General features: G+C 42.5%; 1 protein-coding gene across 4 annotated transcripts in view; it reads left to right on the forward strand.

Annotated features, from left to right (window-relative positions):
- The window catches only part of STIM1 (stromal interaction molecule 1), a 176,297-nt gene that overhangs the window by 88,500 nt on the left and 70,172 nt on the right, over positions 1-17,625 (forward strand). For all 4 annotated transcript variants that reach the window (XM_058545744.1, XM_058545745.1, XM_058545746.1 and 1 more), the window contains one exon: positions 4,089-4,219. In XM_058545744.1, the coding sequence (XP_058401727.1) occupies positions 4,089-4,219 (131 nt within the window). The remainder of the gene's footprint in view (positions 1-4,088; positions 4,220-17,625) is intronic.

Raw genomic sequence — 17,625 nt, forward strand, 5'->3', positions numbered from 1 at the left:
AACAGATGTTAGCTCAGGGCCAATCTCCCTCAGGAAAAAAAAAATTCATCCATATAGTTTCAGATTTCGTATTGCAACTACCTTTAATAAACCTACTACTTCTTGAGTTTTGGTGTAGTATCAGAAAAGAATGTCCACAGTTATTTGAAAGGTTATTAAAATACACCTGCCTTTTCCATCTGCCTATCTATGTTTTGATCTTCAATCAAAATAACACATTGAAGGGAGAAACTGATATAATAAGACTACAGCCATTTTTCTGTTAAGCCAGACATTAAAGAGATTTGCAAAAATGTAAACAAATCCCACCCTTCTCATGATTTTTTTTAGGAAACAATTATTTTTCATAAAACATATTATTTATATTAACACATAGGAGATTTATTGTTTTAAAATGAATTAATTGCTAAATATTAGAATTTGTTTTTTAATTTCTAATATGGTAACTATCAAACAGTTTTGAGATTTTTAATTTTTAAGTGTATAAAGGAGTCCTAAGACCAAAAAATTTAAAAACCTGGTCCTATGCTACTCTCCCTGCCTAGAATTCTTCTCTTTTTTTGCCTAGAGAAATCCTATATGTAATTGTGGAGTTGGTATTTATTTATTCATTCTAAAAACATTTACTGAGCATCCATCAAGAACCTGGCTTTTGCTTGCTTCTGTGGGCATGGTCCCAAGGCCTTATGGAAATCGTAGTCTGATGGGGAAGACAAATTAAACAACTGCAACACAGCATGATGAGTGTTACTGGTGATGGACACATACATGTGGGAGTCCAGGCTGTTGTCGGAGTCACCTGTCAGCTCACCTAGAAAATACCACTAATCAATTTGATTGGACTATACCTCTTGTATTTGATTCTTCATAGTCTGAAAGGGAAAGTGGCTGAAATTAGTAGAAGATGAGAACTGTTCACTTGCTGCTCTGGGAAGAAAAGGAAACTACAAATGTATTGAATATCTGCTTTGTGCAGGCCCTATGCAAGGTGTTTTAACAAATGCGGTCTTAATTCTCACAAAAACTCTATGCAGCAGAGACAGTTATCCTCATTTTGCAAATAAGATTTTGGAGGCTCAGAGAGGTTAAACAACTTGTCCAATATCATATGGTTGCAGCTGATGAAGCTGGGTTTTTGACATATGTGTTCTGACTCCAGGTCCAGGGCTCTTTCATTGCAGTAATAATGCTTTGCTAAATGGGTGGATCTTCTAAAGTATTTCCAGATGGCTCTGGGCAGTCTTGCCAGACTGGAATGTATTAGAGAAGGTAGAAAAGGTCTAAGGAAGGAGAGAGAGAGAGCCTAGGAAATGCTTGGTTGAAGGAGTTATTTGTGAATTTTGGCTGACATGGTTTTTCTGGACAGGATTCTATGGCCATATGGGACATTAAGATTTTGAACTCCTTTATCCTCAATCCCTTTAATCCTTCTCTATGCCTGATGATGCCGGCAGCAAACCTCACCTGTCTGATCAGTTTACAAACCAGAGCCTGGTGTTTGAAGCCCAAACTTCTTGGACCTGCCATAGTTCCTTTGGGAAAGGGGCTGGCTGACTTCAGGCCGATAGTGCTCAGCCTGAAGGCCCCCAGTCCCTAGAGCTTGGTAAATGATTTCCATGATTTTTAAAAGCCTATTAGAAGTTGTGCTTCACTTAGGATAAAGCTGTGTGTGGATACAGGCTAATAAAAACATTGGATTTCTTTGCTTTGGGTCAGAAATCTGTCAATCCAATGTAGTTCAGGTGTGCTACCTTGGTCTTCTAGAACAAGGATTGGCAAACTATGGCCCAAGGGCCAAATCCAGCCCATCACCTATTTTTGTAAATAAAGTTTTATTGGAACACAGCTAAGCTCATTCACTTATGTTTTGTCTGTGGCTGCTTTTGTACTCAATGACAGAGTTAAGTAGTTGCAACAGAGACTATATGGCCCATAAATCCTAAATTGTTTACTGTCTGGCCTTTTACAGAAAAAGTTTGCTGACTCCTAGCGTAATCTTGATTCTTTCTATCATCGCACTTAGCACATAGTGTTTTAATTGCCTATCTCCCTCACTTTTATAAATTGAGCTCCTTGAGAGCAAAGAAGATGTGATTCATCTCTTTGTGCCCTGTGCTGAATACAGTGCCTGATACATGAAGAGCACTCAGTAAATGTTGTTTAAATGGGCACGTCATATGCTGATCAGAAAGCTCTGATAGGCAATTATATGTGCCTTTGAGTAATACAAAAACAGAAATAAGGGAAGGAAAGTGTTATGTTGGTTATGCTAATCTCAGTGTTGTGTGCTTTATCTAAGAAGTAGTCATTACTCATTGCAGTTTTTTTGGATAGGTAGTTCATGGATAGGAGTCCATGAACGAAACAATCATGCCGAGAGCTCTTGTTGGTGAGGAAGTTGAGAAACAATGCCTTAATCTTTGGCTACATTCTACTCTTTCCCTCAGTACCCACCACCCCTCCACTCCACCCTCCACTCCCCACTCCAACTTGGAAGGACAAATGTAGAGGAATGTAAGGTTACATGGAGATATTTCTTTTGTATGCATACTATTCATCTTACTTTTTTCTTTTATAAAGCCATTTCTTCAGTGTGCTTCTTGCTAGTATTACCATCTGTGGCTTCCAGAAGATGAAGCCAACCTAAAGCTATCTGGTCACCTTGGCATAAAGGCAGTCAGGTGAAGTGCTGCCCTGGGAATCAGCAGACCTGGACTCTTGCTGTGGCTCTTCAGCTGCCTTTGACTTTGGGCACATCAGTTAACATCTGTGAACTTCAATATTCAACCTATTTTTATTGAGTCACATCTAAGACACTTAAAAATTTTTAAATTTGTACCCCTCCCTCATTTCAAAAAGGATTTGAGCAACTAGCAAGTGATAGAGTCGTGACCTGTCCTGTGGTATTACTGTCTGACCAGCAGGCAAATAAATGATTAAATGGATTAGAGTATTTCAGGTCTTTGATCAGTGTCTTCTAGAAGGCTTTGTAACCACAGGCTCTTTATCCTCTCCTTGCTTTCTCTCCTGTGACAGCTTCTATTATCTGGGAAGTCAGGGTCTTTCTTCTACCTTCTTTGGGGGTGATCTGAAGAGTATTTTGCCTAAAAAGTAGTTATCAAGATCTGGGTAAAGGAAAGAGGAATTTTAGAATCTAGGAATTGGAAGAAATACTAGAAACTTTAGTTAAAATGTCTTTTTCAAATACCAGTGAACTTGAGGCCTGGAGAAGGGAAGTGACCTCCCTAGAGTAACATGGTAGATCTAAGACTAGGTTGCAGACTTTCTGCTGTGTGTATCCGTCGAGCTAGGTGCTTTCCAGGTTTGTAAGAGAGGATTAAGTGTCATCAAAGAGCTAGGGTGGCCTAGGCACCTGTGCTGGTTTTACTTCTGCATGAGTGACTGTGTGATGGTGGGCAGAGGAAGCTGCACTCCATACCTCCCAAGCTGTTGTATCAGATGAGCTCAGGACCTTAGACATCTAATAGGTATTTGCTGAATGTCTCTGGAAAGGCATAAGATGTGAAAGATTTCCCCAGTTAGCCTGTGGTTGGCATCATTTGTGCCAGCAGTGACAAAGTGAACAATAAGGAAAACTACGTATTATTCTGGCATTGGAATGAATGGGCTGTTTTTCTGTTTCTAGAAAAGATTGTATTAATTTACATTTGTTTATTGACTGATTAAAACATATTTCATTCGAATATGTATTTCTTTGATTACTAGTAAGGCTAAACTTTTTTCCTGTGTTCACTGGCTATTTGTATTTTCTCTCATTTGTATTTTTTTCTTTGAGTTATCTGTTCATGTTCTTTGTCTAGATCCCAGCATATTCCTAGTCCTATGCTTGACTTTTCTGACAGGAAACTATATTAGGATGATAAAGCATTGTCTCTAAATGGGGGAGCTCAGCACGTTGTTGGGAAGACAGTTAAAGACTAGATGAAACACTTTTCTGACTGTACAAATAGCCGGTTAAGTGGCTACATGAGGAGTCAGGTGCTAGATGCCAAGGACACTAAGACAGGTGGGTAATAGAGGCTGGGTGGCAGCCCCTGGTAATGTTGTCTCTTGCTTTTCCTGTACAGAGTTTTGCCGGATTGACAAGCCCCTGTGCGACAGTGAGGATGAGAAGCTCAGCTTTGATGCAGTCCGCAGCATCCACAAGCTGATGGATGATGATGCCAATGGTGATGTGGATGTGGAAGAAAGTGATGAGGTGAGCTCTCTCACTGTGCCGTGGCTCTCTTCTCTCCCTGTGTGAACAGTCCCTGAAAGCTGTCTAGACAGACTGTTCCCCACGGAGAGATGTTCTTGATATTGGCTTGTTCTCTAGGAACTCATCCCTATCAGGGGAGGTGATTCTCAGCAGAGCAGCCCTCCAGGAGCCAGCCTGGTCAGCCAGCCAGCAGACCTTATGTCTGTATCTGTGCCTGGACTGGCTCCTGTCTGCCTACCGGCTAGAAGCACAACACTCACAGAACTGTGCTGTTTGAGAGGGAGAGGGAGCCCTGAGGTTGGTCTCTACAGTTTTCCTGAATCCTTATTATAATCCTGCAGTAGAGAGAGGGCATCAGTCTATACTTATTCTGTGCTCAGCCCAGTGTCGCCTGTGGGAGAGAAGGTGAGACAGTCAATTCTTGCCCTCTGGGAGCTTATACTCCATTTGGGAGGAAGAAACAAATGTTCCTAGAAAGACCATTCTGAATTCCAGGCTGCAGTTGCTGGGACACAGTTGAGTGGTCCAGAGACTAAGAGCAAGAGGAATCTCTAGATGGAAAAACTCTATTATTGTTTCACCTTTTGGCATTACTACAGCTCCAGTTCCATAGAGCCCAGAGTACAAAGTCATCATGTGTGACAAGACTTAAAAGTTTCAGTTGATTTCAAGCTCAACATGAGCCAGCAGTTGGGCAAAGCTACCGAGTTATACCAAATCTATAGTAGTAATATAGTGTATATGATGAGGAGGTAAGCCTAATCTCTCCTCCCTGCAGCTTGGCCCACCTCTAAGTTTTGAGTTCAATTTTGGATCTCACGTTGTCAGAAGCATTTGGAACAGGGAGAGCCTATACAGAGAGAAGTGACGTGAATGATGAAGAGAATGGAAACTGTGAAATGGAGAGCATTCAATACAATTCAATATTTATAAGTGTCTATTATGTATGTGTCAGGCACTATTCTAGACATGGGGGATTTGGCAGTAAATAGGACAGATATATCTGTCCTCATATAATTTATAGTCTAGTGAAGAAACTTTAGCCTGGAAAAGGAAAGAGTCAGTTAATGTAATTTCTGCCTTCAAATACATTAGAAGTGAAGGAATCAGACTTAACTGATGCTGAGGATAACAATGAAAACTGCAGCATTAGCTATCATTTATTGAATTCTTACCCTATGCCAGGCATAGTGTTAAGCTCTTTACATAGTTACTCTTTTAACATTCTTAATAGTCTTATGAAGTTGGTATTATTACCAAGGACTGGAGCTTTGGAAAGGTTAAGCATTTTGTTCAAGGACACACTAGGTACGAACACAGATCTGATTTCAAAGCCCATGCTGTTAAGTATGGCTTTATTGTTTCTCTCATTCTAAGGGCAGAACCAGGATCAGTATGGGGAAAGTGAAATATAGGCATATTCTTCTAGAATAGGGAATTTCCTGACAGCGCTATCTTATCATAGAAGAGGCTTCCTTGGTAGGTAGTAGTGAACTCCCTATCACTGAAGATAGGCAAGTAGAATGGCACTCCACTAATTGGTCAGTAGAGGGGATCCTTGTATTAGATTGAACTAGATAATCTCTAAGGAATTTATAAGAGGAGAAAAATAGACTTCCTGGAGGAAAAGTAGAATTTGGATGGAGTGGAAGCAGTGGGGCAGCCTCAGTAGCAGGGAACCAGTGTGAGCAAAGATGTGGAAGTAGAAAGAAACATGGTGGGTAGGTTTGGTTAGACAGAGTGACTGTGGTAGAAAACTACAGGACAAAAGCCTGCAAAGGAAAGCGGGGCCCAGCCAACCTGGCTGAGACGTGCATACTTGTTGAACCCGGCAATTAATTGTAGGCTTTTGTGCAAGAACAACAAACATGATGAAAGTATCTGAACTTTTGGTCACATTTAGAAGTGTCACTGGCCCTCAAAGGACCCAATTTTATTTGTCTATGCTGAGAATAGAGCCATGTTCCTAGTGGTGAATGAGGCCTAGAGGTGTCCTGATCTCTCTCCGAGAGCCTGAGCACGGGAGTGGGAGACGGATGGCACAACAGTTAAGAAGGTGATATGATCCAAGGTCCACAAATTCCTGGATATCTTTGCCCCGCTCCTCCTCCATTTTTCACTTTCTGTTGATTTGCTTTGTCAATGAGGGGAGGAAGAAAATGTTCTTTTTAGAGGTATGTTACCACAACAAAAAGCTCATCAGCACAAACTGTTCTAAAATAACACAAAAGCTGTCACCCCGCTCTTCTCTGCGCCAATGGTGAGCTGTTCTTTTTCAGCATAGCTTCTGCCTTGGCTTGGCTTCAGCTGCTCTCCCTGCCATCTCAGGCCTCTGGTGGTTAGAGAGACTTGCTAGTCTGGGTTTTCATGATCAGTCACAAGTTGCTCTGTTTGAAAGAGAAAGTAATGGTAGCAAAGTGTGTGTGCTTACATCAGTCTAAACATATCTGAGACAACTTTGGAGTTCAGGATCTAACTAGAAAGTTAGGTGGACAGCTCAGAGCTTAGAATATTGGATAATGGCCGCTAAGGCACCAGAGATGAAACTCTGGTTGTGCTGGCCATCAAGGACCTGAGATTTTTATGACTCATTTAAAAGCATTGCTAATTACCCAAGGACCTTAGTAGAGGTTTAAAGGGATACTCTATGAAGGCCTCATTTATTCAGCCTCATATCAGTAAGATTTTCAGATAACTGAACTATAACCTCAGTTATAGATCTTTTAAGATTTTAGCCATTTTTGAAGTAAGTCTTTCTTCTTACAGATTATTTTGAGTAGAATGTTCACTTTCTTTTCTTCTTCTTCTTTTTTTCTTTTTTTGTGAGGAAGATCAGCCCTGAGCTAACATCCATGCCAATCCTCCTCTTTTTGCTGAGGAAGACTGGCCCTGGGCTAACATCCGTGCCCATCTTCCTCTCCTTTATGTGGGATGCCGCCACAGAATGGCCTGATAAGCAGTGCGTTGGTGCACGCCCGGGATCTGAACCCGGGCCGGCAGCAGCGGAGTGCGCCCACTTAACCACTATGCCATGGGGTCGGCCCCAGAGTGTTCACTTTCTTTAGATAGTTCAAAGCATGTCTTCAGGGCCTCTTGCATTATTACCCCAGTGCCTAGATTCCTATATGCATTATTGTGATTTCTTCTTATAGTTTTCCTATCTCTTCTTTGATTCATTCTCATTTCTAATTTCTGTATCTACTCTGCTGTGAGCTATGAAATTAGACTTATGGTAAACAGACTTGGCAGTCATCTTGTAGAAAATATAATATCATTTATATGTGGGGCAGCTAGTTTGGCTGCTCAAGTGCCATCTCTGCTTGCTTCTGTCCTAGATAGCAGAGGCTGTGGATTTTGGGCCCTGCAGATGAGCAAGATGGCACTGTTGTTGAAGGTGCTCTTCTCACCAAGTTGGCAGGGAGTTCTACCAGCCTTTCAGTGTGGGAATTCGTGACCTGTGTTCTGTTCAGACCTCTAGTGGGGACAGTGCCTATGGGCAAAGGATTTGCTGCCGTGGGATGGTACTATCAGGTTGTCCTGACAGTCTAAGATGGTCAGACAAGGACCTGCCTAAAACCACTAACCCAATGACTGGACCAGACTCTTTGAGAGCAGTGTTATTTTCTTCTCTGGAGCCAAGATGGAAAATTAAGGGCATTTATTTAGCCATTATACAAAGTCTTATTGAATACCTAGGGTGTACCAGGCACTGTTGTATGGCTTTAGATTCCATGATGAACAGGTAAGATCTCTGCTTTTATAGAGCTTGTGTTCTAGTGGTCTGTGTCACAGGTGACTAAGTGATAAGTAAACTTTGAAATTAGGCAGAAATGTGATCAGATAATAGTAGTTTAGTGACTTCCCCTTTGGTTTTCTCAGGGTAAAATGATGGTTAATGATTCCTATCCTTGCAGGGTTGTTGTGAAGAGTAAGTGAGAAAAATGCTATTAAAAGTTCCCAGCACAGGGGCTGGCCCGGTGGCGCAGTGGTTAAGTGCGTGCGCTCCGCTTCGGTGGCCCTGGGTTCGCAGATTTGGATCCCTGGGTGCGCACCGACGCACCGCTTGTCAAGACATGCTGTGGCGGCGTCCCATATAAAGTGGAGGAAGATGGGCACGGATGTTAGCCCAGGGCCAGTCTCCCTCAGCAAAACAGAGGAGGATTGGCATAGGACGTTAGCTCAGGGCTGATCTTCCTCACCAAAAAAAAAAAAAAAAAAGAGTTCCCAGCACAAATAAAGAACTCTCAAAACTCAACAATAGAAAACAATTCAATAAAAGATGGGAAAAGATTTGAACAGACACTTTATCAAAGAAGATATATGGATGGCAAGTTAAACACATGAAATGATGCTCAATATTGTTAGCCATTAGGGAATTGCAAATTAAAACCACAATGAGATACCACTACACAACTATTAGAATGGCTGAAATTAAAAAATGGACAATACCAAGTGCCAGACAAGGAGGAAAAGCCACTAGAACTCTTGCTTCTTATAAAGTTAAACATAACTTACTACATGTCCCAGCAATTCTACTTCTAGGTGTTTACCGCTATAGATAAATGAAAATTTATATTCACGCTGAAACCTGTACGCAGATGTTTATAGTAGCTTTATTCATAATCGCCAAAAACTGGACACAAATCAAATGTCCTTCAATGTGTGAATGGCTAAAAAACTATGGAAAACTACTCAGCAATAAAAAGGAATAAACTATTGAGGCACTATGACATAGATGAATCTCAAAGACATTATGCTGAGTGAAAGAAACCAGTCTCAAAAAGTTACATACTATACGATTCCATCTCTATGATAGTCTGAGACAGTAGTGTGGGGAGGGTTTGACCACAAGGGCAGCATTAGGGAATTTTGGGGGGTAATAGAACTGTCCTGTGTCTGGATTGTGAGGTTATACCAACAGGGTGTAGAACTATACATCCTCCTCCCCAAAAGTTAATTTTATCATATGTTATTTAAAAAATTCCCAACATAGTACCTGACACACAATTCAAGCTCAGTGAACACTATATTTCTGTTTCTCTTTCCTCTATATTTCTAGGGAGGCTACCTGCATCTGACAGTTGTATTTTGATGTTTGTTCAACTGATGTGTTTCTCTCACCAAATTGTGAGCCTCTTCAGGGCAGGGACTGACCTTATCTGATTTGTTTTTGTTTCCCCAGTGCCCAGCAGGACCTGCTACAGAATAGGTACTTAATCACTTTGTGGAATGACTGACAGATATCACTGCAGCAGCATGGTGTCAGGCTGAGATGGAAGTCTTAAGCAAAATGTGATCACACATTTTGGGGGTAGGGATGGGTAGGGAGCCCTATGAGTCCAAGAAGCTGCAAAATCTGCTTATGCTTCCATTAGTGTCTGTGGTGTCTGGTGGAGAAGTATAGCACAGGGTTAAGAGTTTGTGTTCAGTCACACAGACCTAGGTGTAAATCTGGCTCTGCCTTTACCAGCTGTGGAAACTTGGAGAAACTACTTAATCTCTTTCAGCCTTAGTCTCTTCATTAGAAGTGAAGTAATAATAATGGGCACTTCATGCAGTTGTTGCGAAGATTAAATGAATTAATGCATATAAAACACTCAGTACAATGCCTGGTATATAGAAGAGGCTCAGTAAAAGTTAGTTTTTGTTGTTATTATTACCGTTATCATCAGAAAGAGCATACAGTTTGATGCAGAGAGGCCTGTGTTCAAAACCTGGCTTTGGGCTGGCTCCGTGGCTTAGCGGTTAAGTGCGTGCGCTCCGTTGCTGGCGGCCTGGGTTCCGATCCCGGGCATGTACCGATGCACCACTTCTCCAGCCATGCTGAGGCCGCGTCCCACATACAGCAACTAGAAGGATGTGCAGCTATGACATACAACTATGTACTGGGGCTTTAGGGGAAAAAAATAAATAAATAAAGTTAAAAAAAAATTAAAAAAAAACAAACTTTAAAAACAAAACCTGGCTTTGCCACTTAACTGGCTATGTGACAAATAGGCAGATAACTTCACCTCTCTGAGCCTCAAATTATTCAGCTATTTGAGGAGGGTAACTCTGCAGGGTTGTTGTAAGAATTTAATGTATGCAAAGCCCCAAACATGAAGACTGACGTATGATAGGTGCTAAATTCATGTTTTTCTCTCTCAGTGTTATGGTACAGATAGTGAGGGCTGGCCTGTTCTATAGCAAGAATTCCAAATCAGCTCTCTCATCATCCCATGGCACCATGGCATTCAGCTATGGGAGCCACCACCAGCAGCTTGGCTGACTTGACTAGGACTAGGACGCTGCAGGAAGTAGTTCTGTCTTCACCTGAGTGGCTGACATTAAGGGGAGGGTGCATGATAGAGCAGGGCCACACTTTTCTAGGGGCTGCAGCTTCTCTGGCAGCTCACCCAGCCTCCTGCCTATGCCTGTGTACTTTTAAAAAGGTCTAGGTGAGAACTTCTAATTTTTCCCTACCCATCTGGAAGGCTAGAGGATTTTGAACATCAAAGCCATATTATAGAACTGTCATCAGATCTGCTTGACTTTAGCAGGGTAGAAGTTGATTTATACCTCTTTTCATTGTCCCACCAAGAGGCATACTAGGTCCTGGGAGGTTGTGGGTGTTGGGGAAGGATGGAATATGGCACCAGGTGGAATCAGGGCTGGGGAACTAAACCCTGAGGGGAACAGTCAGCAGTTCCACTTGCAATATCCAAAGGGCTGGTAGGAACTGGACTTGATGGGAAGTAGTGTATAGGGAGGGAGAGAGAAGCCCGGTGCTGTGGCAGCCTGGGCTTATTTGGATGAAGGTAAGTAGCTGAGTTATTCTCGAAAGTTATTGTCATGATTAATAATAACTGTTATTGCCCCCTTGGGCCTAGGGCCTCATTTCCTTACATCCACATAGCTGTAGCCTCTAGTTTCTCCTCCACCAGCCTGTGTTGTACATGCTGCCAGTGATCTTTCTGTCACATTTTGGTTTCGTGTCTTCTGCATGATTTCCTTTTCCTGTTCCATCTGACTTCCTGTGCCTAGCACTCCATCCCTTCAAATCTAGCCTTAGCCGTTCTTAAGACTCTCTTACCACTCTGATCTGGCTCTTGTCCTCTTTGTCTCATAGTCATTCCATGTTTATTCACGTCCCCTTTCTTTGCTCAGGTAGTTCTCCTTACCTGGAATAAACTTCTCATACCCCTCCCTCAAACCCCTGGCCCTGTCTGTGTCAGTCTTAGGTGTCTTCTGGAATGCTCCAGCCTCACTTTTCATGAATCTTCCCTGACTTTCCCACTCACACTGATCTCCCTCCTCTCAGTACTAACTTCTATAGCACACAGTCTATATCACTCAATTTAGAACTTAATTAGAATGTCTTGCTTTGTGTCCTAATGATTTTGATTGTATTGTCTTGCCTGTAAGTTTGTCTTTTTTCACCAATACTGGAATTACTACAGCACATCTCTGATCATTACTCCTACCTTTTAAAGGAGTGCGGTGGAAAAGGAGCATCCCTATCAGGTGCCAAGCCCCGTGCCAGCTGATTACATATAGTTTCATTTAATCCTCGAGCACTCTATGAGGTAGGTGTTATTAACTCTATTTTAGAGATGATGAAACTATAAGAGAGTGGCTTACCTTTCTTTATTTACTAAATTAATCTAAACTCTAACCTGCTCTTTAATGCTCCCACAATCTGACTTTAGCTCACGTGACTAGTTCACGTTACACTGCATTCTCTTACTCTATGCTGTAGCCATCTCAAATATGCTCTTCATATCCCATCACTGTGCCTTTGCGCCAGATAAATCCTCATTTTGGCATCTCTTTGCCTCCCATTTTTACCTGTAAAAATTCCACTTGTCCACCAAAGCCTAGCTCAGGGTTTCTCAACCTCAGCATTATTGACATTTTGGGCCAGATAATTCTTTCTTGTGGGGACTTGTGCACTGTAGGATGTTTAGCAGCATCCCTAGCCTCTATACATTGGATGCCAGTAGCAAACCTCCAATCTCCCCCAATAAGTTGTGACAACAAAAAATGTCTCTAGTGCCAATTATCAATTGCCCTGGGGGACAGAATTGCTGCCGGTTGAGAACTACTGGCCTAGATTAAATGTTGTTTCCTCCAAGAAATCTTGTTTGTTCCCCCACAGTGAGAAGTAATCCTTCGTCTCCCATGCTCCAGAGTATTAGATATGAATCTGTCATTTGGCACATTGTTCTGCTCTTTATTGTAATTAGTTGGGTCCATCTTTGTCTGTCCTACTAGATTGTGAGTGCCTCTAGCGGCCAGGAACCAGGTCGTATTCATCACTGTTTCTCCCACTGTGCTTGGTGCAGGCCCTGACACATACAGGTGATGAGATAAGTTTTTTTAAAGCAAAGATCCTATCTTATCACTGTGTGCCCCTTAAGTTGTTTCCTTAGGGCAGAGCAAGTGTACAGAGTTGGCTGGTCAATGGCGTGTGGGACAGGGTGCTTTGGACTTGTGAGTTGCTGCCAGGATAGAAGCTGAGTCAGTGGTGGGCTGTTTCTAGAAGTTGCTAAGGTCCAGGCTCCAGACATGTTGGTGTGTGATGTGTATGTCTGCTTTCCTCTGTGACCCCTACTTTATCCCTCTACCCTATGCTATGAATCATATTAAGAACATGGATAGAGGTAAACTCACTGTAGTTAAAGTAATAGAAAACATGTACTAGAGGAGCAGAGATGAAGAAAAGAAAAAAAGCAGACGTTGAGAATGCTGAAAGGCTCCATGATTGAGCAAAAGTATGTACAAGCTTTGGAGCAAGAAAGATGAAAGTTTTAGGTGTACCTTCACCAATTATTACTTGTATGACCTTGGAAAGTTTCTTAAACTCTGTGAGCTTTCGTTTCCTCACTGTGAAATGGGGACAGTAATCTCTACCTTGAAGGCTTATGACAAAGACGAAATGAATCCTATGTAGGACGTGCCCAGCCTGTGGTTTAGTTGAGTAGTGATCTTACTACTTCTGCTGTTACCACTGCTACAATGTGCTAGGCCTGGGCTGGGTGCTTTTACATATACTCTCTCATGTACTCTCTATGAGAAAACTGTCGGGTAGATATTAATTTTTCCATATAACTGATAAGGAAACTGAGACTGAATTAGCTCAGTTATTGTTAGTTATCAATTTTTTGGGTTATTGCAACTCAGATCTGCATCAGGCTGATGAAAATGTTCTAAACTTGTGGTGATGGTCGCACACCTGCGAATATGCTAAAAACCCTTGATTTATACACTAAATTTGTGTGTAGATTATATATTAATAAAGATGTTAAGAAAATAAAAGTGTCACTACATTGGTTGGCGTAGTGGTCACCTCCCACTTGCCTTTCTGTAGCCCAGCCGATGAGAATCCTTAGGGCTCTGTAGAAAACACTTTGAAAACCATATTGATTTCTCTCTCCATTTCCCCCACTCCTAACTTGGATAGATATGCAGAGGTGCTTCCAAGTCTGAAGGTTTCTGGAAACAGAGATCCCTGGTTAGCTAACTGACAGCTAGGTTGCCTCTGTTTCTGGGTAGGTATAGATGGCTTTTGAGGACACCAGACTGAAAAGCCCTGGGGCATTCTCTTTGGGAGAGTTCCTTCTTTCCTTCCTCCCTCTCTCCCTTCCTTCCTTCCTTGCTTCCTTGTTCTTTTTTGTAGCTGTCACTTCTGGGGAAGCTAAGATGGCAAGAAAGCTATGGGGGAACCCAGATGGTAATTCCCTTTCACCCGCATACCAGGGACTTGAATCAAATTCTTGGCACTTAGCATATGGAGCTCCATGAGGGGAGATGGCAAAGGCAGCTGGCTAAGTAGCCCTGGTTTTGTTTTTCCTGGATTCACCTTATCTCAGGGCTTCCCTCTGATTCCCGCAGCTCTTACCGTGCTGGCCCCTGGGAAGCAAAGCTCTCCCCTTGGTCCCTGGACCCAATCCTGAACATGGGTTTTCCTTGCCTCCTCTTTGCACAGCTTTGACAGCCTGGAGCTTTTGCTTTTTTTTTTTTTAAGTGTGCTATATGCAAAGTAAGGCATAAAAGAAATAATTGCAAACAATTATTCAAATAATCTCTGATGTATAATTTTCTGATGTATATACTTCTGTTGCTGCAGTAATTCTTCTTTAACTTAAAAGACTGTTACAGTTTGGAGGCACCTCTCTGATTTTTTGCCTTCTAGCTCCCTGCTTGTCTCTTGGTGCAATCTACCATCTTATCTCTTGCCTCGTGGAACATTCTGACCCCTTGCCCTTAATCCAGGCAAAGCACAGATTGAAGTCTGCTCAGGCCCTTTGGACGGAACGGAGATGACTGATAGCATGAATAACATCATTCTTCAGGTGAAACCTGCTCCTTAGGCTAAGGAAATGACCGGCCCCCATTTTTTCTTGTAAATAATTATAGGGTGGCTGTAGCATTCACATATCATGAGTGGCTCATAGTCGGTTTACAGGCTGCAGCCCCCACTGAGTCCAAGTTCTGTGGCCTTGCTTATGCATTCAGACCTAACTTTTGTGAATTTCTTAGAATTAAGTATTTGGATATTGACTTTGTAAAAGTCTAAGCATGAGCTTTGGAGTCCGACCTGAGTTCAAATCCAAGCTTTGCAATGTACTAGCTGTAAGGCCAAGTAATTTAGAGCCTCACTTTCGTCATCTGTAAAGTAGAGATGAAAATAAGATACTCTTTGCCACTAACAAGCCCTCAGGCTAGTGAGAGAGGCAGATATGTAAACTGGCAATGACAATAGCACATTTTAAGAGCTCTAATGGTAGTGTGTACAGGAGACTTTGGGAGTTTCAAGAGGAATAAGGGTGAGGTAATCTAACATGTGCTGGTGTAGCAGAAGACGCACTGTCAGCCAGCACTCAGGGAAGGGACCAGTTGCTAGACAAGCTGAGCTACACATCAGAGTCATAGTTTGCAATCTGTCCCAGTGCCTTAGCCAGATACAGGATGAAGCAGCAGCTCCCCCAGATGGTACCTCTCAGGTTTCTAGGAAAACCCAGACGGTGGTTTGCTTCGACAGACAGGGAAATTCTTTCTCACTAAGCAGACTTTTGTTTTCCTTCCTCCCCATTCGTTGGTGAGTCTGCTTTGTATATTCTGGATGACAATCCTGTTGGTGACAGGGATTAGTTATACTTGTAAGGCTTCTATGTGTATAAATCCACATGTGCCTTTGTGTTTGTGTTTCTTTGTATGTGTGTATGCATCGTTTTGTGCCTTTCTGTATTTGTATGTGTCCGTGAATATGACAAGAAGTAGAGGGAGGAGAGGAACACTGCACCAAGGAAGTGGGAGCTGAGAGAAAGCCATAAGCCAGGTCAAGGATCAAGGAGAAGGTTAGGAGCAAAAGGTTAAGCTGCAGTATAGTTTGCAGGACCTGGAGGTAAGGGCAGAGCTAGAAGTGTAATCAGGAATCTAAAGATGCTGTTAATCTGGGCAGGATCTGGTCCCTACAAAGTGGTAGGGAGAGTGCACGGGTCATATAGGAGCCAGAAATAGTCAAGCTAGCAGAGAGAGAAAAGCCCTGCATCAGGTTTCAAGCTTCTGACTCTTCCTGTCTGAAGAACACATGGCTGGATCCCAGGCGTGCACCGACGCACCACTTCTCCGGCCATGCTGAGGCCGTGTTCCACGTATAGCAACTAGAAGGATGTGCAACTATGACATACAACTATCTACTGGGGCTTTGGGGAACAAAAAAAAGGAGGAGGATTGGCAATAGATGTTAGCTCAGAGCCGGTCTTCCTCAGCAAAAAGAGGAGGATTAGCATGGATGTTAGCTCAGGGCTGATGTTCCTCACACACACACAAAAATAAATAAATAATAAATAAATAAATAAAGAACACATGGCTGGCTCCCAAGGCCCTGCTTGCCTTCGGACCTAACTGGTGTTAGTGTTTGTTTGTCTGTATGTGTATTTATGCAAGTCTCTTTACGCACGTCTGTATCTGCAGGTGCATTGCATTCAGTGTACTTCATGGCATTAGAAAGAGCTGGTTTCCAATGCAATGCCTGATTCACTTGAGGATCAATGACCCTCCCCTTATTTGTTCTTGTGTTCTCCCCCACTTCTTTCTCTCTTTCTCTCTTCCTTTTCCAAGCACATTTAGTGTCTGCTCTGTCCTGAGTGCTGGATATGCAAACACAATTAAAGAAGACATATTTGCTGCCTGCAAAGAGTTCGCATAGTAGTGAGGCAGAAAGACACATATGTTCAATCCTAATAGGTGTTGTGATGAGAGATGAGCACTACATGCTCTAGAAGTACAGAAGAGGGAATTTAACCTAGGATGTCAGGAAAGACTGCCCAGGAGAGGTGATGCCTGAGATGAGTTTTGGGAGATGAAGAAGAGTTAACCTGGGGACAGGGGTGAGAAGAGTATGCTGAGTGGAGGAATGAGAGTGATGTCCTTAGAGATCTGTGAGTCAGTGGTTCCTTTAAATTGAGCATAGAATATAATAGTGGGACAGGGAGGGACAGGTTGGAGCTGAAGTTGTAAAGGCAGGCATTAGCCAGATTCTTGCCATACTGAGGAACTTGGATTTTATCCCAAAGGTATGGGCTAGAAGGATTGTAAACAGAGATGGCTCTAATTCTGATGGAAGGTATGTCAAGAGCAGGCTTTGCAGAGCAGGTGAAACTAGAACTTGGTTTTTAAAGATGAGCAGGATTTACCAATGAAGAAAGAAGGAGAAGCGTTCCAGGAAAGAGGAACTTTATGAGTAAAGGCAGGAGGCAAAAAATATGGCAAGTTTGGGAGACATCTTCATCTATAAGATAGAGACACTGATAATATATACCTTCGATGGCTGGTGTGAGGCTCAAATAAAATAATAGATGTGAAGAAGGCGTTGTAAACCATAATGCTGTGTCAGATTTCAACAGCAGTTGTTATTATCCAGCTTCTTCTCTTTGCTGTCAATGCCCAGCAGCATCAGGCCCTCCCAAGTGTAGGTCAGGTAGGCATGCACCTCAGCAGTGTGGCACTGGCTGAGTGAGAACCATGCCTCTTTCATCTAGCCACCTGGCATCTTGAGGAGGAGGAGCTAAGATTAGAAATTGCTGGGACTCAGAGGCTGAGTGCTGGTTCATTCAGGATACACCATTCTCCACAGCGTGAGTGAGCCCGCTTGCAAAGGGATCCACATTCAGAATAGTCAGACATTTATGAAGCACCTTCTACATATGGGTACTGTGAGGGACTGTGCCTTAAATGATCTCATTTTCTCCACGTTGTAACCATGAAGTAGTCTGCATTTTATAGGCTCAAGGTGACATAGAGAGGTAAGTGGCAGAGATGGGGTTCAAGTCCATATCTGTGAGATTCTTTTTCTTAAATGTCACTTCACAAACTTTCTGATGTCTCTAGGTGATAAGCAAGCTCCCTGATTAGTTGAGAGT

Source organism: Diceros bicornis, chromosome 7, assembly GCF_020826845.1.
Source record: "Diceros bicornis minor isolate mBicDic1 chromosome 7, mDicBic1.mat.cur, whole genome shotgun sequence".
NCBI classification, from domain to species: Eukaryota; Metazoa; Chordata; class Mammalia; order Perissodactyla; family Rhinocerotidae; genus Diceros; species Diceros bicornis.